Source organism: Carassius auratus, chromosome 26, assembly GCF_003368295.1.
Source record: "Carassius auratus strain Wakin chromosome 26, ASM336829v1, whole genome shotgun sequence".
Classification (NCBI taxonomy): domain Eukaryota; kingdom Metazoa; phylum Chordata; class Actinopteri; order Cypriniformes; family Cyprinidae; genus Carassius; species Carassius auratus.
Genome location: NC_039268.1, coordinates 3,157,799 through 3,182,131, shown reverse-complemented (window position 1 = coordinate 3,182,131; position 24,333 = coordinate 3,157,799). Strand labels below are relative to the sequence as shown.

Here is a 24,333-nt window from a genome sequence, read left to right as displayed (position 1 = left end):
CTTCAGCAAATCTACACTGATCACTGAAAATGCACGTTGATGTCAGGAGGTCTTTGAGGCAATGTTTTTCTTTAAGAATTGGGAAATTATTCCTGTAGTGGATTTAACATTAATATATTAATCTGGGAGCATTTACACAAACCAGTCTCTCATCAGTTAAATTTTGTTTATATCACAACTCTTGGCAAAACCATATCACCGGTCTATCATGTTGTTTTACCTTCCAAAACAAGTCTTTCTTAATTTATCTGTTCCCGTAAGAAATGTTTTCATGTCTCTGTGGATCCTTCCAAATTTACGGACATTTCTTGACCCACATGATGGCATTGTTGAGGCCTTGTATCACCTTTTAGTTTATTTCTCCATCATTTCACTTTATTCGTGTACATTCCACATCCTCTGTCACTCTTAAGGATGAAGTCCTAATGTCGTCTTCCGCCATCTTTCCAGCGATCACCCTCGTTAGCGAGCGCCAGTGAGCAATTTTGACGACTCTAAAGCACTTCGTGGCATTGTTCCTAACGCTCACAAAACACAGAGTGTTAATGACCCCGTTGCTCATCGCGATGCACTCGATGATGTAGAAAACGACCAGTGAGTTACGGCCGCGTGTGATTAGCGCTGGGTAGAAATCCCGCAGCAGCGTGAAACTATAATATGGCGCCCAGCACATCACATACGCCGCCAGAACCGCAATCAGTGCCACCACCGTCCTGCGCCGCTGTCGTAGCCGTTTACGCAGCTGCTTCGTCGGAAATCCCGGGACGTTCTTGAACCACAGCTCCCTGGAGATCTGCGCGTAACAGACCGACATGGTCACCACGGGCCCCAGGAACTCCACGATGAAGATGAAGAGGAAGTAGGAGCGATACATGAGCTGTTGGTCTGCAGACCAGATCTGAGCGCAGAAGATCTTTCTGTCGTGGCCGAGCGTGCTGTGCGGGTACTCGTGCTCTGTAGCGAAGTAGGCCGACGGCACCGAAATGAGGACTGGGATTATCCAAACTCCGAAAATGATCCAGTACGCTGTCTGATACTTCATACGGGGCTTCAGGGGATGAACGATAGCCATGTACCTGTTGAACATAGAAAACAATGAAAACTGCTCAGTTGATTGTCACAAAATAAATAACATTTACCCCCTCAGTGCAAAACTAATTTAAAGTTTGCATGAATTCAAAATTTGCTATATTTATTTTGTTAGCGCATATTGGTGAACAATTAATCTGTTAATCCCCTGAATTTTTGTTTTTGTTTTGGTTTAATCAAAATCAGATCATTTGCTTCTGCTCTGGAATGTGATTCCTTCTCTGATGACATCAGTTTGATGGCTATGGCAAACATATCCTTAACCATGCCCCTGCAGCTGTTAAATTGCTGCGAGTTACACTGAGTTTCCACTGTGTTGCACTGCAACCGCAAAAGTCTGTCAGGACGTGGCAAGGCGACCCTTGCAAATCATTTTAACTTTGTGTCAGTACATCATAAATATAATGAGGCAGCAGTTTACTGTCGGGGATTTGTTGTGTTGCGCTGTTTAAGCTGGAAATACAGTAACCATACTGAAATAAAGTCGGAAACAACATCTGTTTCATGCAGACTTTAAAGAAAAACATGTGTTGCCACATCAGATTACAAAATAAAAATAAAAATAAATGAAACAAGGTAACTCTACTTGAAAAGCAACGTTACCAAGACAGATGTATTTTGTGTTACTGCAGTGGGGAAAAAATCCTCACTTTTTTTACTTGTTATAGTATGAGTGTATTTCGTCTTGCAGCAAGATGAAATCTACCTATCTCTACAAACAAGTGTTTATATTTTTTTCAGTGTGGCTTCTAAGGTAAATGTATTTTGTTATTTATTGATTTATTTTTAAATATATATGTTCTAATGTTTAAAGTCTTTTGTGGGTTTTTAAACATTTTGATTTCAGATTCAGATTTAATTGAATTACATTTCAATTTAAGTTCATTAAAAGGAAATGAAATTCAGATATTTTCGATGACTGATGACTAAGTGTACTGTTTAGCTAGAAAAGCAGTGTTCATCAAAACAAAATTTTGACTGATTTTCACTTGAATTGAAGAAGTTTTGATATTAAGTTTATAGAAGAACAAACAAATCTGTCTAAGATTACTCCTATAGTACTCATTTAAATATATATATATATATATATATATATATATATATATATATATATATATATATATATATACAAGGGCTTGCATTTTTAAAGTGTTAAATTAATTAATTAGTTATGAAAAAATAATGTAATTCAAATATTTTAATGCAGTTAACACAGTGGCCCGACCCCACTGATTTTGTCCCGAATATCCCAAAGTTTAGGTGTGATTCTAAGAGCATCTAAGAGCAACACAGCAGCATTTAGTTTCTCAGTGAATTCGTGTTTTGAACGAATTGTATGGATCATTGATTTAAAGGACAAATTTATTAACAGAGCCATTTAGTTCATTCCTGAATGATCAGCCATTTGAACAAATCAAATGAATGAATGGCTCAAATACATTTGAAAATTCCACTTCCTTTAATTCCAATTCAAACTTCCTGTAGCCAACTCTCTTTAAATTTTGAGTTGTAGCTTTTGGACTGGGTCTGGGTTTGAATCTGCTTTAGGAAACTGTGAGCATTTGGAATGCATCTGGTGCTTGGTGTGTGGATGGTCTGTGGTAGATTTGTATTAGTATTTATCAAACATCAAACAATCCTCAGAACAACCGAGATTTAGAGAATGAATCAGGATTATGGGTCTGGCTGCAGTCTATTAACACGCACTGACTCTCTGATCTCTCTGTCTGATCTGATCACTGCTTCCCTTCTTAATGAGATATTTCATAACCTTTTGACATTCATGGCGAATAACAGGCTCCTCCATCACTTGTTCTCTAAATGAAAGGTACAGCACTATTTCTACCCATTTAAACTCTGTCCCTTTTTATTAAGAGCACATTTTTGCCCAGGGCTTTTCCTGTTCTCTCTCATGGGCTGAAATCTCACTGTCTCACTGATGCTAATAATTCTACACCACTGATGGTAATAATTCTAAATTTATTACTGGTAAATATAAACTTAATTTAATAATATAACAACATGTTACTTGAAATTCCGATGTACTTAAATTCCAAAGAATTCTGTTCTTCTCAAAGGAAACCTTTGCAATCTTTACTGGCTCAATGAGGAACGTTCTAGATCAGCAGGAGTGAACAGAATGTACTTTTGTTCATTTGTTCACCCCAAATACATGCGGTTACTGTGATGCATGGGAAGTTTTTTTACTTTATTAAAGTTACTATTAATATGCATCGGATGTGCTGCTTGGCGGTTCATGGGAAACAGCATGCCAGGAGTAACAGGTTGGATGATTTCATGAATGGCATTGTAAGAAAAGAGCGGCTCTTTTCCAAAACCTAGTCAGGGAACATTTTAAGGCATCATATATGTAAAGGTTTCTGGGGGGGGGGGGGGGTTGCAGCGATGCCATTGAAGAAGGCTTCTTGGATCCCTAACGAACTTTTCAATGAACAGGACCATTTTGTTTTTCTTAGTGCAAAGAACATTTTAATAACTTTTTTTTTCACTAAAGAAGTTTTTGTGCAATGGAAAGTTTCCATTAAGGGTAAAGGTTCTTCATGGAACCATTAATGGCAATAAAGAGCCTTTATTTTTAAGAGTGTAAGAAGTCCACAATTATTTTGGACAAATGCTGCATTATATAGAGAACATAATCCTATAATACATTGCAATGAGCTCAGTACAAAAAATCTAATATATCCATAAATAATAATATTATGAAAAATATTAAAATAGTTCTGTATATTTTAGTACTATTTTTAGCTAAGTGTGTTTTAATGCTTATCAGAGTACAATTTATTAGCTTAGTTATATGCTAATATGAAAATCTGTAGCAATAAATTAAACTTCCAAGGCTTAATTTCAGGTAGGATGCTGTCTTAAAATGTAGTTGTGATAGTAGACTCCAAGTAAGCAGTTCATTAGGTATTATTTTATTTTTTAAGTGAACATTTGTGAAATGATTTGCTCAAATGTGCTTGAGAATCGATTAAGAAGAACCCCAAACTGCAGCAAGGACTGACTAATGGGTTCACTTTAAGATCTTTAGAAGTGCTGAGACTATTGGATGTACTGTGCCAGATGCTAATTTTATGACATGATCCGTCAGCTGATATCTAAGGCTGTTGCTGAAGGCTAAATACAGCATGTTCTCCCTGGCCATTCAAATATTGACATGCTAAATAGCTAGCTTAGCCTCAGGGATTGGCCAAACGTGATGCAAGTGCCGTGCAATTCCTCACAAGCAGGCACCTCAGAAAAGCACCTAATCCAAATTTTAGTGTCTCCTAAATCTGAAATGAAGTCTCTAATCCTGCTTTCATGTGCTTCTGAGAAGTTCCTACTTGTATGATTGGAAGTCGTAAATATGATTTTGTGCATGTTTAAGTGATTTAGGTTTTTGAAAAAAATGCACAACTTGAGCAGTTTCTAAACTCACGTCGCACTTTCCATGAATACGGTACAACCTTACAGAGCAAAGCCACTATCCAACATACAATTAACTCAACTAGACGACCCTGTTTCCAAAGTTAAGGGTACTTTTTAAAGTAATCTATGGGAAATGTAAGTTAAAAACTGCATAACCAACCCTCTACGGACACCGTGGCAATTGAATCACCATTGGTTAGTAAATATTTTAGTTTACTCACCAGACTGATATATATATATATATATATCAAATATTTGTATAGTTTTAACATCAGTACACTTTTAACATCATTCATTCAAAGTCAAGCTTTGTAATAATCAAGTATTATTTAATATAACTTAAGTAATTAGAAGTAAATCTGATAACCATGTTTCAATGCATATTAGTCATTTTAACTGAACATTTTAACTTGAGAGGTGGTTGTTTTTTATGTCATTCGATGTTTCTGGCAAAATAATTTTTGGGGAAAAAACTAACAAAAATACTGATAGGATAATAATGATACAAATTCTAACAATAAGAACTATAAAAAACACAAAGGGTTACTAAAGATTAATGAGCTGCTGGATTCATGAATATTAATCAGGTTTTGTGTGTTCACTTGAACTGATTTGCTGAAATCAAAACAGGGATGATAATAGGTGAGCATCAGCCAATGAGATTGCTGTTTGCACATTAACTCCACTCACTACCGGAAAACCCGGCTGGTTCTTAAAAGCTGAAGACTTCCATAGGAACGCCGTTATTTTGACAGGAAAATACAACAATAAGTATTGTTTAAATGTAGCCAGTTTTTTCATAATTCTTTGATTATTAGGGATTTCACTTTTACTGTCAATTTCAAGGTGAATTGAGTTTCTTTCAAATTAAATGAAACAAGACTAAGATTTCAAACCCTATTTGTGCACTATTCACAGAAAGTGAGACTTTCTCATGAAGACAGAAACCTTTTAAAACTTAATGCACTTCATTAGTTCTTCATTTTGTTGCTTTAAATGTGTAATGATGCTTCTTCTGTGTATTTTGGCCTTCTTATGCAGCTGCAACAAATGGAGATTTTGTCCCACAAGCTTTTTTCCTTATGATCAAAACAAATTTACCATGTCACATCCCGACCATACAACATTTAACACTATGCTGCATGAGCTCAGAGAGACAAACGCTCACCTATCCACCGCGATGGCTAGCAGGGCATTGGTGGACACGTAGAGAGACACAGTCCTAAGGTAGTTAATGGAGACGCAAAGCACAATCCCATGATCCCATGACAGTTGCTTGACCACGTAATAATCCACCAGAAAGGGACAGCACACAGTGGCCACCAGGATGTCTGATATTGCCAAGTTGGCGATGAGTAAATTAGTGAGATTCCTTAGTTTTTTATAGCGTGCCAATGAGGCTATAAAGAGGCAATTCCCAACGCCGCAGACCAGCATGATGCAGACCAGGACCACCGCGATAACGATTGTAGCCACGAAGAATGCTCGTCCCTGAGTCGTGTCTGGGATCTCGTCCACTGGAACCTCGTAATCCAGAGGGATGTCGTAATTGGCCATGAGGTCCTGGGGGCTCCCCGATGGGGGGATGAGAGTCCATGTCCCGGTGGAGGTGCTCCTGTTGTCTTCTCCCATCGTCTCTTTTTACTGTTCTGACAGAGAGCCAGGATCTTTCATATTCTTGTCTATTTGTTGCTGGCTGCAAAATTAAGAAAATACGTGCCCTCAACATACATTTAAAGGACATTTATTGTAGGACTGGTGTTATTGTACACTCTTTAATATAAACATTCTTTATTGGGGATGATTCCATTAAGAACCTTGATGGAATATTTTCACTTCAAAAAAAAAGGTAATTTTTAGTGGAAAAAGGTTCTTTAGATTGTTAAAATATTCTTTAGCCTAAGAAAAAAGGAAACCCAAAATTGTTCTTCGATGGCAATATTTCAGTGAAGTTTGACAGTTTAAAAAACCCTTTGCACTCTTATAGACAACAAGAGCTCAGACGTTCTGGCTAACATCTCATTTTGGTTCCTAATGGAAGAAAGAAAATTATATGGGATCGGGTTGACATGCGGGTGAATAGATGACAACAAAATATTCACTTTGGAGTAAACTATGCTTTTAATGGGTGAAATCATTCACAACTCAGTCAAACTGTGATGCTTACTGAAAGATGTGTGACAAATCGGTTAGAATTTGGAGAGCAAAAAGCTCACAGATGGCCACATTAGGGATGGATTTATGATAATGCTCAAATTTTGGTGCATATTTACTTAAAACTTAACCCTTTTTTTCCTGTATACTCTTAAATAAAGCTTACAAAAGGATATTTTTGTAACAATGCAATAGAAAAGAACCACTTTAGTTCCAAATTATTTTTCAATCAGCAGTTCTTTAAATATATATATTTTTCTTAGTTTGAATAATTTTTTAGAAGAACCTTGAATAACCTTTCTCTTTTTTTGCACTGGAAAGATTCTTCATGGAGTCATCAATGCCAATAAAGAACCTTTATTTTTACAAGTGTGGGGTGTTTTCAGTCTCCTCTTCACTTGATGTTGGGTGGTTGAAACAGTAAGAGGCTGCTATTAAAAATATTTTCAGGCTATTAAATTATAAAACGTTTTTCCAACCTTACCTAAAGGGCAACTGGACTTGCATTGAGCCTCTATAACATAAATGTAAATTCTAGTTATAAAAATAATTAAATTAAGGGATGATTAGGATAAAGAAAAAATGTAGGGATGGCTTTTTAGTTAGATTAAATTAGACTAAAACTGATCAGTAAGGGACAAAACACTTAATATTAGACAAAGCACAATATCTTTTATCTATTTATCTATTTATCTATCTATCTATCTATCTATATTAAATTATTTACAATAAAGCATGCACAATAAACACGAAATGCACACATTTCAGTCTGTGGTGTAGCATTAAACATGCGAAGTGTCCTTTAAAATGTTCTTCTAAAATGAGCATTTTGACCAGGATCTGTGCGTGGGTTAAGTCTTTTCACTCTGATGGCAATGAATAGGTTCTTTCCTTTGCCATGAATTAAAATAACTGATCATAAACAGAGGAGCCTGAGAAAAATGACAATTTTAGAAGAATACTTTAGATACACTTCATGAACTCCTCATGTTTACTGCTCTTCTTAAACGAATTTATGTCAGTTGTCTACTGTGATTCATTTGCATTAAAACGAACCAAACAACTGTCTGAGATTTAAATGCTAATAAACTTTCTATAGGCTGTTAGCTGTACACATTCAACTCAATCTTCTTCTTTAACAAAAATAAGCGCAAATTTAAGAAAAAAAATACACTGAACCACTGCATTTTCTTTTCAGAAATAAAATGTCATGAATATCCTACCTTCACAGAATTGTTCCTATTGTTTTACTCGTGTGTGTCTCCGCGTGAGGACGTGCGCGTCTCCAGATGTGTCTCCTGTAACTTCTGCTGGATGTGATTGTGATTGGGAGTGAAGCGATGCTGTTCTCTCTTCTGATGAAGAAACAGCGCCCTCTAGCGGTCACAAATCATCCTCCGCCGTTTCAACGCATTTTTTTTTTAAACATACGCTAATAAATCCTCAAGTACTCAGAGCACACATGGGGCAAGTTGCATACAAATAGCCACTACGTTAAGACTGTCTAGTAAGAGCTAATTCGACCAACTTGCATTTAGCCAAGAGGTAGCCAGTCTTACTTTTCTGAGTCATTCTACCTTGTTGTCTCTGACTAAAACGTTGACTAGCCATGAAGAAAAAAAACTAAATAGATGACAATTTTTTAAGGCTTGTGTAAGCAGTTTATACATCTGGGCCATGGTTATAAAATGGATAGCTTTAACCAGCGCTGGTGTAAACAACAACCGGACGAACCACGGAATAGAAAAATGTCAAAGGACCCGCCAATTCACTACGTTGCTAGGCAACTGTAAACGGTCGTTTATATATTTTTAATTTTAATCGCTGTGTAACAACACAGTTTTATTATAAAATACTATTTTATCACATGAAATTGGCTTCTTTTGATATGAGGCAAAGTAACAAAAAGTTCCCTACAGCCCCAAATTAATGTTCTCAAGTGGCTGTTTGTATTAATCCAGAGTTAAACATGAAAAGGGCGGGAAAAACAGTATTTTACCCTCATACTACGTCATTTAGCATTTGTAAGCCATTTTGCTTTTCAATAAAAGCGTCTGCTATATTACTAAAGGTAAATGTAATGTAAATGTTCTAATTTTGGAAGCTTAGCCTATAATTTAGGCTATTTTTGTTCTCTTGTTTGGTTCACTGAAAAGTGAACATGATATTCATGAGATTCATTCATTCAGTTTTGGTTTTGTTCATATTTCTGTACTCGTGTGATTCTTTGATATCGTTCTGTTTCAGGTACCAGCAAAACCTTGAGAGAAACAATCTAGATCAACCTCAGATATAAATATCTTAACTGACAATGTGATAAAGGGTCAGGAGTTGACCCTGAGACTGCATAGGCATTTTTTCAGGTAATTATACTGGGCAAATAAATCATGTCCTGGTCCATATTTCACCCAATAATATAAAGAACAACAGAAGAATATTTCATTACATTTTATATGTTATTTTGTTTAAAGGTACTGAAGACTAGTCTAGGACCGTCACCTTTTTTCAGATTATCGTATGTCACCCTACTTTCATAACCCACATTTCCCCATTAAAATCTCATTACTGCAATGGAAAAAGATATTTCTCATTACAGAATAGAAACATGTTTTTAATTGTCCAGGAAACAATGTTACAATGAAAGCATGTCCTTTATAGACATTCAAAATGTGATGGAGGTGAACAAGCATCAATGGCTTCATTGTCTTAATGCAAAATATATCTTCTTTTTTCTTTTAATTTAGGGTTGAAATATGACTATTCGTGGCATTCACAGGATGAGATTCTGTTTGATGAGTGCTAAAAATGGATGACCAGCCATCTGGACAAAGAAGAAAGTAATACAGGTGTCGTATTGAAGATTTATTCACATGTAGACACAGAGTATCATCCACACACACAATTCTTCACTCCCTGACAGAATCATTCCCGAACATCCTCTAAATTTACAGCTCTGATAGGAGAGTATGGTAGATTGCTACATGGACAAAAATACCCTTCCCTTTCTCTAAATCACTCACACACACACACCATCCTGGGAAAAGTGAGTCATAAAGTCAGCACTGAATCCACAAGCAGCTGAATATCAAACAGGGATCTTGAAGAGACTATGCAAATAGGCAGCAGGCCATTATAATGTTCACATATAATGAGTGAAGGGTTGAAATATGAGAGAAGCTCATTATAACAGAATGTGAAGAAGCAGTGAGGCTTTAATGATGGACAGCTGTGTACCTCTATTAAACTTCACGAGAGACCTGGTGAACTCGTCTGAGAGCAGCATCAGTAGCCTCCCAATCCGTCCCAAACACACTGTCTGGATGTCCGGCACGCTTGAGCTACTTCACAGATTGTGTGAGGCCAAATGATGTCAGAGCGGCGTAGAAAGAGATGAATGGGCTGTCATGATGACGAGAGATCAGTAATCTACTCATTTAGAGAGTAAATCAGGGATGACGGTCGCTGGTATCTTCTCATTACCTTGTCCCCATTAGATCACTGTCTTTATAAAAAGACTTGCTGTGAGAACTATTTTACATAGTCAACCGAACACAATGGGAATGGTTGTTAGGGTGCTTTGTTTGGTTGCTAGGGCATCTATGGCAGAAATTAACTGTGTAACGGTCAACTTGGATCATGTGTGCCTTAATAGCCAATCACATTACAGCCTTAATGTCATTGAATTTCAGCCAGAGTTGTCCCTCAGTCGCCATTTACGGATACCATAGAAGTGAATGGGAAGTGCCGTAATTTGAATCTCAGCTGTCACAAAAAGTCAGTGACTTCTCTTATAAAACAAAAATTTTCTATGTAAACTCTAAAAATAGTTCAATCCAAAAGTATTGCTCAGTGTAAAACATGTTGAAGACTAATTTATAGGCTGTCAATTTATTAAATAATTAGCAATTTCCTCTAAAAAAAAAAAAAGCTGTTAATTCAGTGTAGTGAAGCCTCTTCTCTACTAACATCCATAAAAGAAAAACGGCCTATGGACTCCTTTCCGTTAGCATTAGACGTTATACTTTTTTGGTTAATGTTTGCAGGCTTGCCTTAGTGGCTTTGGCTTTTGGAAAAGGCAGTCAACATGTGACTGCATTACATCCTGCAACACCTAGACAGACCATAATGTCATTAATAACTCACCCTCTTGTCGTTCCAAACCCGTAAGACCTCTGTTCATCTTCAGAACACAGTTTAAGATATTTTAGATTTAGTCCGAGAGCTCTCAGTCCCTCCATTGAAGCTGTGTGTACGTTATACTGTCCATGTCCAGAAAGGTAAGAAAAACATCATCAAAGTGGTTCATGTGACATCAGAGGGTCAGGTAGAATGTTTTGAAGCATGGAAAATACATTTTGGTCTAAAAATACAAAAAATGATGACTTTATTCAGCATTTTTCTTCTCTTCCGGGTCTGTTTGTGAGTGCATTCACAACGCTGCTGATGTGTTTTCTGGTGCACCCAGTAACAAAGATAACACTTCAGCAGCATCATACGTCAGCAGTCACAGCAGTCGCGCTCACAACATATATATGTGTGAGCTATCACTGTAAAATTACAATAGAAGCGTTTATGGATGTGAGTGAAATTACAAGAGCAACTTCATCTATCAAAAAACCCTTGTACAATAATTTATGTTCAACAGTATTTGTTGACATTTGTAGAATCACTTCAAATCTGATACCAGTTTTAAAATGCAAATTTAAACAATTCATTACATTTAATATAATCAGTATCTACAAGTAAAATCCTTACAAAGTGTACAACATGCTTTTGAGAACTTCACTATTAGCTAGAACTTAGCAAATTAGTTTTAAATAGTAAAACCCTGTTAGTCATCCCTCAAACTTTTCAGAGTTATTTTTAATGTGGTTAACAGGGATGATATAGATTAAGTGTTACCCTGATTTTAAAGATTGTCTGTGTAAAATGCAAACCTATTTAAAGGTCACCCTGGATGCAAATTTGAGCTAATGCCTATATCATTCAGTGGCATATGGGCATGATTTACATTTAGGTTTAGTCCTGTGACTATGACATCAATCCTGTTACTGTCATTAAATTCATAAAAATTGTAAAACATTATTTTTGATACAGCCTTCCAGCTTTTTCCATAGTAACTTTAACTATATTTTATTTTAGACAAAGCCTTTTTATTGTCTCTCTTGTGCAAATATATTTTTCTTAATTTACATGTGGTCACCCTCCAAAATTAGGATGTTCTTGCTCATCTGAATGACAAATATATATATGATATATAAAATGTGAAACTATTCCAGTTAAATGAGGGGATAAAATGCGAAACGTATCAGAAACATCTAATTAAACTATGGTATGTAATAATGCTTGGATTGGTAACAGCGTTGAGAGAAATACCAAAACATGAGGTGAAAAAATAGTCATAAAAGAATAAATTACATAGCCTGAGATGGCACAATACAATACCTTGTAATTTTAAGGCGTCTTCATTTTATGGATATTTAAATAATGTTGATTTGTTAAAAATTGCTAGCGGCATTGCTAGAAGGGTCTGGCTGTTTCCATATTTTATTATTTTCATCATGAACAATTTAATCTGCTGTGAAAATTCTGCTGCTTTGCAATACTTTTCCTACAATAAAATGCATATTCTTGCAATTAAAATATCAAAACCGATGTAAAACACATTAGATACAGACTTAATGAAAATGCAGAATGGTGTATGCCCTGTAACAGGTGTTTCTGTCAATGTTGTGATGCTGCTGCATATCATTTTTGGGAACTATCAACTGTCAAGCAGAAAGCTAAAATGTCAAAAATATGGGACATTTATTTTAGATGCTAAATTTATTAGTCCATAGTACAAAATAAAGACCCATCCTGGAATATCACAAAGTCATCAGTGACCAAATAATCTCCCCCCAAAAAAAGAAAAGGAAAAACAATACTAAACAGTCACTGAACAAACATGTAAAAAATAAATTAAAGTATAAAAAAAAATTATTGTTTGTGAAGACAAACACAAATCAGACGTGAGGATCCACTGATCAAAGCCTCATTTACAGTCCAGTAAGTGTGAGCCAGGTCACTTTTTAGCATATGTGATTTTCATGGCACATGTGGCTGTGATTCTGAATCCCTGCAGCGCATCTTTCGCAACTCCAGCTTGAGCCTCGCTCTCAAACTCCACAAACGCAATGTCATGCTTTCCAGGAACCAGGCGCACTTCTTTAAACCCTGGAAACCTGAGGAGATGAAACAAGACAATCTTTCTGAAAAAGCTGGGGTGATATATAAATCTATACATTTTTATGCATTTTAAATCAAAAGGGTAGATTTAAAGTGTTTAATAAAACTTTAACATTCTCCGCATTCAAAAAAAAAACATCACTATAACATTACATAAAAAAAGGTTATAGATAATCATTTTGCACTTATTACCAAAACATTTACTTTTTTCTAATGTTTACTATATTGAAAACTCACTGGTTGAATAACATGGAGAGCATCATTGCATTGGTTTCTTCTGGGAGATTATTCAGGAACAGAATATAATTTGGAGGGTTATCAGGGACCTAAAGCAATATAAAATCATTTATTATTGGGTACACAAAATGTTTTTTTTTTTTTTTTTTTCACAAAATAAGCATGTACAGTATTTGTGTGATGTACCTGGACTGTTGCAGGTGGAGGCGGTTGTGCGTTTACAGCTCCCTGCAGAAAAAATAAAAAAAATAAAACGTCTTTTAAGCTAAATTTACTCAGTTCATCTGGTTTTCTTTAATTGTACATGATTTCACCACAACTAGGTCGTCAGTATTATTTTCTAATTGCAGTGCCTCTGCAAACATGCATTTCAACTCACCGCTGGTTTGTTGCTGACATTGGCAGCCTGTTCCTGAGCTTTCTTTTTCTTCTCTTTCTTCTTTTCTTTATCTCCATACGTGCCTCTCATCTTAGAGATCAGATCGGAGTCTGTTTTTGCATACTGGATTCGCTACAAGTACAAGCTAAGGTCAGCAACTGAGAAATGTGTTCATTTCTAAAGCTCTGCAAAGTGTAAACATACAGAATACGAATGAGAACATCTGATAAACACCCTTAGTGAACCACAGATGAAAGAACTAAATATAGGCATTTTCACACTATAGATAAACTTCTTCCTGAGTGATTTAATCAGAACTCATTATTTTCTGAAATCTGTTGTTTTGTGGTTCCCTCGAGCTGTGGCCCTGACCATGGGTTTGTTGTAGAAAGGGAAGCCCTGAAGCTGTCTGAGTGCATTGGTGGCTGCTGCGAGCTCTCTGAAGATAACAAACGCCTGACCCCTCATCTTCATGGTCTTCATCGCAACAATGTCCAGAATCTGGCCGAACTGCGAGAATAAGGCGTACAGGGATCTCTTCAGCTCTAGAAAAGATGCAAGAAAAAATAAAAAGGTTCACAAACACATCATCCATTATATATAGTCAAAGGGAGAGGGGGAAAAAAAGAAGCAAACATCTGAAAGACTTTACCTTCTTTCTTGATCTTATCGTTAACATTGTTTAAATAGATGGTGTGATTCGGTCGTATGTCCATGATTAATAATCTCAGGTAAAACCACACTAAAATACAGAGAGAGGCACAATAAGAGAATGAATACAGTGAGCAGTAAAAGTGAACACCTCGCAGTGACAAAACACACGTTAATACAGTACAGACTCTTGTTTATATCGCTGAGTGCTGCTTTCTAAATCATAAACGTGGAAATAATTTACTAAACACTGATAAAACTGAATGAATCGCTTCAAACAAACTCACCACACTGATGATGAGTTCAAGCAGAAACCGCTGCTGTGCTTCTTCCTCCTTTGGTTTATTGCTGTGAAACAGTTGCGCCACCTGATGCCGAGGAGAGATAGAAACATGAGGTTAACAAATACAGCTAAGATATGTCAACTATTCTGATATGATATATACGTGCTATAACAATCTCAGTTAGCTTAACACAGTACACATAGCAAGGGCTTTTAAATAATATAATAAATAAAAAGAAAACAGAATAGAAAAAGAATCGAGCAAGCTAGTGTTAGTGATCTTTTTTATAATTGTATAATAAATGAAAGAAAATAGAATACAAAAAATTAGAAAGGTAGTTAGATTTTATTTTTATTTTATTTTTAGAATAGAATAGTGTAGAATAGTGAATGCTAAAGTTAGAGAGTCAGATAAAGATGAAGAGATGTGTTTTAAGCCGATTCCTGAAGATGGTTAAGGACTCAGCTGCTCGGATTGAGTTGGGGAGGTCATTCCACCAGGAGGGAACATTTAATTTAAAAGTCCGTAAAAGTGACGTTCACTTGCAGAACGCAAGCTTCTAGAGGGCACATAAGTCTGAAGTAATACATTTAGGTAAATGGGTGCAGAGCCAGTGGTAGTTTTGTAGGCAAACATCAATGCCTTGAATTTTATGCGAGCAGCTATTGGAAGCCAGCGCAAATTGATAAACAGAGGTGTGACATGTATTATTTTTGGCTCATTAAAAATGTATCTTGCTGCCTTGTTCTGGATTAATTGTAAAGGTTTGATAGAAATGACTGGAAGACTTTCCAAGAGGGCATTGCAATAGTCCAGCCTGGACAGAACAAGAGCTTGAACAAGGAGTTGTGCAGCATGTTCTGAAAGAAAGGGCTTGATCTTCTTGATGTTGAATAAAGCAAATCTGCAGGACCACAGTTTTAGCAATGTGGTCTGAGAAAGTCAGCTGATCATCAATCATTACTCCAAGGTTTCTGCTTGTTTTTGAAGGTTTGATGTAACTAACTTGATGGTGAAATTGTGATGAAACGATGGGTTTGCAGAAACCACAAGCAGTTCTATCTTGGCATGGTTGAGTTGAAGGTGATGGTCCATCATCCAGGAAGAAATGTCTGTTAGACAAGCTGAGATCGGAATAGCTACCGTCGGATCATCAGGATGGGATGAGAGGTAGAGTTGAGTGTCATCAGCATAGCAGTGATATAAAAAGCCATGATTCTGAATGACAGAACCTAATGATGCCATGTAGACAGAAAAGAGAAGTGGTCCAAGAACTGAGCCCTGAGGCACCCCAGTAGTTAGATGTTGGGGCTTGGACACCTCACCTCTCCAAATTAACTTGAAGTACCTATCTGATAGGTAAGACCCAGACCACAAAAGTGCAGTTCCTGAGAATTTAAACAAGAATTTAAGTTTGCCAACCCTGCAAATACGTTAAGAGAAACACGTTCTGAGTGGTTGCTAGGCAGTTTTCAGTAAGACAGACATTTAGAATCATTCATATTCTGGGCCACTTCTGAAAACATTGTTTAAAAATCTAAGACACGTTCAAAAAGATATGAAAATGAAAACATTTTATTGATTTTACATCCAGAAATGAATAATACAAGCCATTAAAAAAAACACAAATGAGAATATAATACATTCTGGTTCATGTACAATTCATTGTTATGTTGGACATTTCCAGTTGACATGTATTTTGTGGTCTGTCCGGTTCTTCTCTCATTTATGGACAGTGTCTGTGTTCAGAGTGTGTTGATGCTCTGGAGTTTGCGCTCAGTGAAAAATCGGTGTGTGTCTCGTGTGTGTGAGAGCTCTGACGGTTTGCTGCGACTGAAATACGACAGCACCGAGGTGTTATTCTGACGAGCAGCGGCCTTCTCTCCATCTTCCTCATCATCATCCCTACACACAAACAAACACATTTAATATTGAACTCCAAGCAAAACTGCACAAGTACTAACATGTTTGGACAGAAAAAATATTTGTGTTTATAACATTTTATGTGTAAGCACTAAAGAAAATGAAGCTCCTCTGCTGTCAGACTCACCAGTGAACAGCAACAGCTTTACTGTCCATGAGCGTCTGTGCTGTGCTCCAGCTGAACCTCACAAACTGAGGATAACCGAACACTGGGTCCAGGTGCTTCAGCAGCCAGCTCTTAGTTTTAGGATCTAAACACACACACACACACACCGAATAAATCATAATATTTAATTTGAGCTTCTTGGGGTCTGTTATATTTTTTATGTTTTTGAAACAAGTCTTTTCTGCACACCAAGGCTCAATTTATTTAAAACTGTTTTCTATGAATATATTGTATAATGTCATTTATTCCTGTGAAGCAAAGCTGAATTTTCAGCATCATTACTCCAGTCTTCAGTGCCACGATAACTTCAAAAGCCATTCTAATATGCTGATTTGATGCTTAAGAAACATTTCTGATTATCAGGGTTGAGAAAAAAAAAATTGTGCTGCTTCGTATTTTTGTGGAATTTAGAGTCCGTTTTTAGAATCCTTTGTTGAATAGAAAGTACTTGGAATATATATATATATATATATATATATATATATTTAATCACATTATAAATGTCTTTACTATCATTTTTAATTAATTAAATGTGTTCCAGCTGACTAAAAGTATTAAACTAATCATTTCAAAAACCTTAATGACCCCAACTTTTGAACAATATATTTATGTTCCAGAAAAACAGCAGTAATTGACACTACTGCTCATTAAAAAATATCTAAATATGATTAGTCTACCTTTAATTGTTAAATAAAAAACACTTTTATAGACATGGAATGAATCTTATGTGATATAAACTGACCATTAGGATACCCAGAGCCATAATCTGTGTCCACTTCACCCAAATCTTCTGCAAATTTCCAGGATTTGACAGCATGGTCTCTAGCCACCTACACAGAGAACACATTAGTCAAAAATATAACAAAATAAAATTCTTGTAGTGTTTCCTCTAATAACTGATATTCCCCTTATATCTTTCACCCCTGAAGGAACCATTACCTTGGCACAGATGCTGGCAGCGCTGACGATGGGGAAGAGCGAGTCAGCTTTGGGACGGACAGTGACCTCCACCCCTGGGAACCGCTGTGAGAGCTTCTCCTGATACTTCTCTGCAGGACCCACTGTATCCACAAACACCTGAGAGGTATGAAAATCATGTCAAAAGAAAAATTATATATATATATATATATATATATATATATATATATATATATATATATATAGAGCGAGAGAGAGATAGATAAATTAATTAAATATTATCAATTATAAAAAATATATAAAATGTATAAATTATAAAAAATAAAAAGAAGGAAGACACGTCATAACGGCTTCATCACCATGTTTATCATACAGGTGTTGGTTTATACCTCTTTGAGCTGCACCCCACAGTCCAGGGCATGCTGCACCAGGCCAATCGCTGCATCATGTGACAGCGCATTCAGATTGTATTTTGCTCTGCAAATAAAAGCACAACAGGTTTAAAAGTTTCTCTTGACTCTAATCACCAGCCTTGGTGAAAATGTGTGTGCATGTACCTCTGCAGCATGCTGGTGGAAATGGTGTTTGGCGATAGGATCTGAAGGGCCCAGCCTACAAAATCTTTGGCCTCATCGATCTTCAGAAACAGGTTCTCTCTCTCTGCCTCCGTCAGCGTCTTTGAGTCTAAACACGAGACAAAAATACAGATGCAGATTTCCACAGAATCTGAACTCCTCTAAAAATTGTGCTCTGTAACCAACCTGCCACTTTCAAATTCTTCAGGTCTTCCTTTCTGGACACAGGGCAGAAGCATATCCCATACACCATGGGTCCTGAAATACAGCATGTCACATTTATACTCCAGGTTCAATCACAAAAACGGCCTTGTCCAGTGAGGACGACACTCACCCAGTACGGGACCCCTGCCCGCTTCATCGATGCCCAAGCAGCAGTCCTCCGTCTTACACACGTCCGGGATGGACGAGGACAAGCGGCAGCTCACGGAGTTATCTGCCTCAAAATCACTCAGATCCATATCTGATCATACGGATAAAAAATTAAAACTTTTTTTTTTACAAAATAAATTACAAGTAAATAAACATAGGTATGGATTTTAAGCTTAATTTAAGCTTTACAAAAATGCTTATCACAAAAATGCATAAATGAATATGATTAATAACATTACAAACAATAATAAATAAAATAACAAACTCTGAAAAATATAAATTCAATTTTGTTTTCACGAAAATATTAAGCAGCACAATATTTTCAACATTGATAATAAGAACTATTTTGCTATTGTGCAAATAATCAGGTTATATTGAATAGTATTCGACCAGAGCATGTTTCTAAACATATAAAAACATATCCATAAACCACGTTATTATTCCCTGTATAAAATACAGAATTTAATAACCCACAACATATTTTCTCCCGCATCTGATACTGAAATCAATCAATAATACGAGAATAATCCACAATAAGTGGAGAAAACATGAGGTTTATTCAGTCTTATTAACTAACAGGGTATTCAAAAGCATCAAAGAACAATGTGTTCAACCATTAAAGTGTGTAAAAGTTCCTGCATAAACAAACTCGCACGAACCTGTGTTTGCAGCGCGCCTCAACCGGAAGTACAGAATTGGCGCGAGTGTGACAGGACAGCGTGACCTTTGACCGACAACACTGGAAGGACAACGGGAATTTATTACTGTATAGAAAAATACGACGCACACTGAAACATATTTAAAAACACAGCTAATGTCTAAAACCACGCAGCGAACGCGTTTAAATGTGTGCCTCCACAGCTCTCTATCGCAGTAGCTTGTGGGAAATGGAGTTCAGGGGACGTTTGGTTATTTTCCCGATTTGATCTTCTAATTCAGTCTTTATTTGCTTTCACGTGAGGTGCAGAAATATAAAAGACAAAAACACGAATAGGGAGGAGAGAAGTAAATTATAAATAGAGGTTAAGAGTGATTAATTGTCACTGATTAAGTATAAACTTGAGGTTAGCATTGCTAAACAATACTTTTTCTGTGGTTTGTTGTCATATTTTGGATGTACAAAAACCATGATTTAAAAAAATATATATTTAAAATTTTCTGATAACCAGAAATACAATACATCATGTGCATCTAAAAATGCACCGTTCTTTGAAATATTTCTAAAATCGTATTCAAACTGGAATCTGCCATAAAACCATGCATAAAACTAAAACGCAAAATATGGCTTGCATAAAATGAGGCGGTGCACTGAAGCACGTGGATCCTCCCTCTTTACGTTGAGTTTTGCAGCAGGTCGCGCGGCTGGAACTTCCTGTGTTCGTGCATCAAAGGAAAGTGAAATTTCGCTTCCACATCACAGAACAGGTGCGTATTTTAAGTCAACATATTACTCTCTTTTGACTAAAATCCTAATGGTTATTTACATGCACAAATGCTTAATGCACAGTTTCGCTGATTAATACTGAAGAAAACAGCGCGTGGAAAACACCGGCACTGTTCTGTGGCGGATTGCATCGTTTTTTTTTTTATTAACAGTTTGACATAGCTTAACGCATTAAAATGTATTTCTTGTGGCAGACTGTTAGTATCAGTCATTTCAACTGTTATGATTCACGCAGTGTTATGTTAAAGCAGTATCACTCGACTGATCAGCCTTAGCTCTTGTGGCTAAGCAGCTAAACGACTTTCTGAATATATTATACTTTTTAATATGCATTTCGTCTTTTGCATGTTTGCAGACACTCTATATAACAAGTCAACCTGCGTCTGAGCAGAGACTGAAGTTAGCGCACACTTGTTTCGGCCTTCTCAAGCCCATTTTCCTGCAGATTTCAGGGCAAGGTCTCGGAGGGTCGTTGGCCAGTCTTGTATTTTCTAGGGGTGGATCCTGTCAGCTTTTAGCAGAGATACTGAGATATCAGAGAGTGCAGGGCCACACGGAGTCGACCTCGAGCCAAGTGCACTTAGAAAATTACAAAAATGCTCGTGCATTTGGTCTGTAGATGATCTGAGATAAAGACTTGGGTAAAAGGATGTATTTAGACTAAACCACTTACTGAATCAAAAGCCCCTTGTTCAGAAAAACAGACTGCAGGTCATGTGACCTGCAGTGTGTGTGTGGCATACATTCTGGTTCAAACACGAAAGTTAATCATTTTGCAGATTTCTTTTTTCTTACATTAGAAGCTCTCTTTCCTATTCTCATTTTTAGAACTAATATTTTGAGGTAAATCTAACATTAAGTCACCCCAAAAATGAAAATGTCTGTCATTTAATCATGCTTAAGTTGTCCCGAATGAAACCTGTGTGGATTTCTTTCTTCCGCTGAAGATATTTTGAAGATTGTTGGTAACCAAACAATTTTAGTTCTCATTGACTCTCATAGCATTTTCCTCCATACTATGGAAATCACTGGAGTCCAGCAACTGTTTGGTTCCAGATATTCTTCAGAATATCGTTTTATGTTAATCGGAAGAAAGGAATTCCCACAGGTTTGGAATGGCGAAAGTGTGAGTAAATTCTAATAATAATATTTCTGATATTCTTCTTAGATTTGTTTTGGTCGGCAGTGACAAGCGATCTTCGAGATGTCTTCTGGAAACGCTAAGATCGGTCAGCCTGCTCCTCAGTTTAAGGCCACAGCTGTGGTAGACGGACAGTTTAAAGACATTCAGCTCTCTGAATACAGAGGTGAGCATCAGACTGTGTTTTGTAGATTAGGACGAGAGTTTTTGAAATTTCATTCTAACCTACTTTTGCTTTCCATTGCATCATGATAGCCATCAAACCCACTAACTGGGTAACAGGTGTGAACTGTTTTCACTTCATCTTTATTTTCCCTCCTTTAGGGAAGTATGTCGTGTTGTTCTTCTATCCACTCGATTTCACCTTTGTGTGTCCTACCGAGATCATTGCGTTCAGCGAACGAGCCGCTGAGTTTCGTAAAATCGGCTGCGAGGTCATCGCCGCCTCCACCGACTCTCATTTCAGCCATCTGGCATGGTGAGGATCCTGCTTTTATTCCTACGTATTCCACATCTAAAGCACCAAAGTGGCTACTTTAGAGAAAAATATATATTTGATGTTATTAAAATGCTGTAAAATATCTAGCGCCTTCATATAAAAAGTGATTTATTCTAGATGAACAGTGCCAGTGGTCTTGCACTGTATATTAGACGTCACTGTTGGTTTTCTCTCGCTTGTGAACGTGATTCTTAACTGGTTTTCTATGGCTTCACTCAGTTAGTGTTTATCTTTTATGTTCTCCTAACCAGCCTGGCTTTGATAAGAGCTACTATAGTGTGTTAAGAGAGTGTGCACAGATAAAGGAAGGGTGTAGCGCTTTGTTAGTTCTAGAAACTGTCACATCGACCTTTTATTTAGAGGGCATTATTATTTACTCTTAGTACTACTACTACTACTACTACTTATAAATATTCAGGTAAAAAAAAAACAGACTTTTCTACAATAAAATAATGATAGTTATATAATAATCTAAAATATGATCTGTTGGCTTGTTCCTGATAGGATCAACACGCCCAGGAAGCAGGGTGGCCTGGGCTCCATGAACATCCCACTGGTGGCTGACCTGACTCAGTCCATCTCCCGCGATTACGGCGTCCTGAAAGAGGATGAAGGCCTTGCTTACAGGTCTGTGGTGATGTGCTCATGTTTGCACTGGTTCAGTTTAACTGCAGATATTTACCCCCTCATGCTTGCAGTGCATGATTGCAGAAGGAGTTAATGATCAAGGGTGTTCGATAACATTCATGTGTACTGCAGCGTGCGCACGGTACAGGGACTATGAGAAGATGATTAACTTTAAGCAGATTTTATTGCACCTTGGAATTCTATATCAAATGTTCAGATGGTGATTTTGAATTAATAATCCGGGTTCAAACATCAGCATTTGACATGGTATATTATATTATATAAAAAAGCTGAATTTTAAAAATCATTACTCCAGTCTTCAGTGTTACATGATCCTTCAGAAATGAAATTTAATTTGAAATTTAATTTAATAATAATTTCAGAGCATCAATGTTGATAACAGTTATATTTTTATATTATATTTTAGTGGAAAGCTTTTTGGAAGGTTTTATTTTTTTTTTATTTTTTTTTTGATGAATAGAAATGTCAAAAACCAACATTTTATGAATTAGAAATCTTTTCTAACATTATTAATGTATTCTCTGTCACTTTTGGTCAATTTAATACATATTTGCTGATTAAAAATGTAAGTTTCTTTCAAAAAAATCTTATTGACACCAACCAATCCATAGGTTTGTGCAAAATAATAATAAAAAAATAAAATAATACACACTGTATAGCAATTGCAATTTTTTTTCCAAATGAAATCTTCATCTTTTTTTTAATTGGGGATCCCTTTAATCATTAATTTACTTTCACTAAGGGACCTGTTGATGTCTTTGTAGTAATCAACATTATTAAATGAATTCACTGAACTTGAGTTTTCTGTGTCTTGTCCTGCTCCCACAGAGGTCTGTTTGTGATCGATGATAAAGGCATCTTGAGGCAGATCACCATCAATGACCTGCCGGTGGGCCGCTCGGTGGACGAGACGCTGAGACTGGTGCAGGCCTTTCAGCACACCGACAAATATGGAGAAGGTGAGCGAGACGGGGCTCTTTATCTTGAGTGGACCGCATGTGGAAACATGTACCCACATTGTATTTGTAGTGTAAACACAGATGCATACTGATGCCAACGAAGAGCTGTTTGCTTGCATATTTATACTGTATCTCCAAATTGAGGGTTTTTAGGCCAGACTTGTACTATGTTCTGTCTGGTTTCTACTCGAGACATCGTGTTTGAAGTGTGATTAAGGTGTATTTGAGAGACTTTTTGCTTTATCCTGACTGAAGTGATGTGTGTAACTGTGAAATCTGATCTCAAGTGATCACAGGATATGTAATGAGAGAGTGACCGTCCATATGCAGAGGTGTTGAGTCACTACTCAATACTCACATTACAGTGTTTCAGGTGACATCCTGTTTGATTTAACACAGAAAACCTTCATCCTTCAGTTTGGGGTCATCAAGATTTTTTTTTTTTTTTTTTAGGTTTCATTCAGCATGCAATTAAATGTAATGTGAAATTATAGTACGACTTCTATTTGAAGTTTGCATTACAGGAATAAATTACATTTTAAAATATATTCAAATAGAAAATAAAAATTTTAAGTGGTAATAATATTTCACAATTATATCTTATCAAATGAATGCAGCCTTGTTGAGCAGAAGAGACTTCTTTTAAAAACCATACCCAACCCAAACTTTTGCTGTTAGCGTATATATGACCAAGAAATGTTCACAGAAGGTGATGCCAAAGTATTCAGTTTTCAGTCTCCGCAGAGGTTTGTAATGAGGTGTCTGTCTGTTCTCCGTAGTTTGTCCTGCTGGATGGAAACCTGGAAGTGACACTATTGTTCCAGATGTGCAGAAGAGCAAGGAGTTCTTCTCCAAGCAGTAAAGTATTTCCCGGACCGTGCTCCCGTTCAGTGGGATGCTCGAGCACTTAACCTCAGCCTGAGAGTTCTTGAGAAGTTGTCTAAAGCCAGCGTAACAAACTCTTAGCAGTTTAGATGCACTTGTTAGAGAGATTTCTTTTCCTTTTCATTGTTTGAAGAAGATGTTGCAATCAGCATCTCCCATGCACTAAAATGTCTGTAGTTTGTTTGCAGCTTAGTTAATCGGTATTCCATATTTAGTACTCGGTGAACATTTTGATTCTTTTTAAATTGTTTCAAATTGTTTAACAATCTGGTCATCATCAATATCTGTGAAATAAACGGGCTGTTATTATGTGACTGTGCAGTTCTCTTATTTTTACCATCATAACTCA

At 36.6% G+C, this 24,333-nt stretch overlaps 4 protein-coding genes across 6 annotated transcripts; 1 reads left to right on the top strand and 3 right to left on the bottom strand.

The window, feature by feature from the left end:
- Positions 1-103: 103 nt before the first annotated feature.
- LOC113044761 (prokineticin receptor 2-like) lies at positions 104-6,153 on the bottom strand. Its single transcript, XM_026204937.1, has 2 exons — positions 5,690-6,153; positions 104-1,076 (listed from the first exon to the last, which is right to left on the bottom strand). The coding sequence occupies exons 1-2, from the start codon at positions 6,151-6,153 to the stop codon at positions 371-373; spliced, it is 1,170 nt and encodes a 389-aa protein (XP_026060722.1). The 3' UTR covers positions 104-370.
- Positions 6,154-12,427: 6,274 nt separating this feature from the next.
- On the bottom strand, positions 12,428-14,546 carry LOC113044760 (U2 small nuclear ribonucleoprotein B''-like). 2 transcript variants are annotated; one of them, XM_026204934.1, is made up of 7 exons: positions 14,458-14,546; positions 14,172-14,261; positions 13,892-14,064; positions 13,520-13,651; positions 13,327-13,368; positions 13,141-13,229; positions 12,428-12,899 (listed from the first exon to the last, which is right to left on the bottom strand). In XM_026204934.1, exons 2-7 carry the CDS (start codon positions 14,233-14,235, stop codon positions 12,740-12,742), a joined length of 660 nt encoding a protein of 219 aa, XP_026060719.1. In that variant the 5' UTR covers positions 14,236-14,261; positions 14,458-14,546; the 3' UTR covers positions 12,428-12,739. The 2 variants fall into 2 exon arrangements, with proteins under 2 accessions (XP_026060719.1, XP_026060721.1); XM_026204936.1 differs by lacking the exon at positions 14,458-14,546 and adding an exon at positions 14,342-14,389.
- A 1,465-nt stretch (positions 14,547-16,011) lies between these two features.
- Positions 16,012-19,159, bottom strand: LOC113044759 (ribonuclease H2 subunit A-like). Its single transcript, XM_026204933.1, has 9 exons — positions 19,068-19,159; positions 18,371-18,499; positions 18,223-18,294; positions 18,019-18,145; positions 17,851-17,938; positions 17,483-17,620; positions 17,286-17,373; positions 16,505-16,628; positions 16,012-16,359 (listed from the first exon to the last, which is right to left on the bottom strand). Exons 2-9 carry the CDS (start codon positions 18,495-18,497, stop codon positions 16,200-16,202), a joined length of 924 nt encoding a protein of 307 aa, XP_026060718.1. The 5' UTR covers positions 18,498-18,499; positions 19,068-19,159; the 3' UTR covers positions 16,012-16,199.
- Positions 19,160-19,711: 552 nt separating this feature from the next.
- LOC113044092 (peroxiredoxin-1-like) lies at positions 19,712-24,108 on the top strand. 2 transcript variants are annotated; one of them, XM_026203705.1, is made up of 6 exons: positions 19,712-19,833; positions 21,021-21,159; positions 21,318-21,471; positions 21,997-22,119; positions 22,969-23,099; positions 23,879-24,108. In XM_026203705.1, the coding sequence occupies exons 2-6, from the start codon at positions 21,057-21,059 to the stop codon at positions 23,959-23,961; spliced, it is 594 nt and encodes a 197-aa protein (XP_026059490.1). In that variant the 5' UTR covers positions 19,712-19,833; positions 21,021-21,056; the 3' UTR covers positions 23,962-24,108. The 2 variants fall into 2 exon arrangements, with proteins under 2 accessions (XP_026059490.1, XP_026059491.1); XM_026203706.1 differs by having other exon boundaries at positions 19,721-19,833; positions 21,039-21,159.
- Positions 24,109-24,333: the final 225 nt, after the last annotated feature.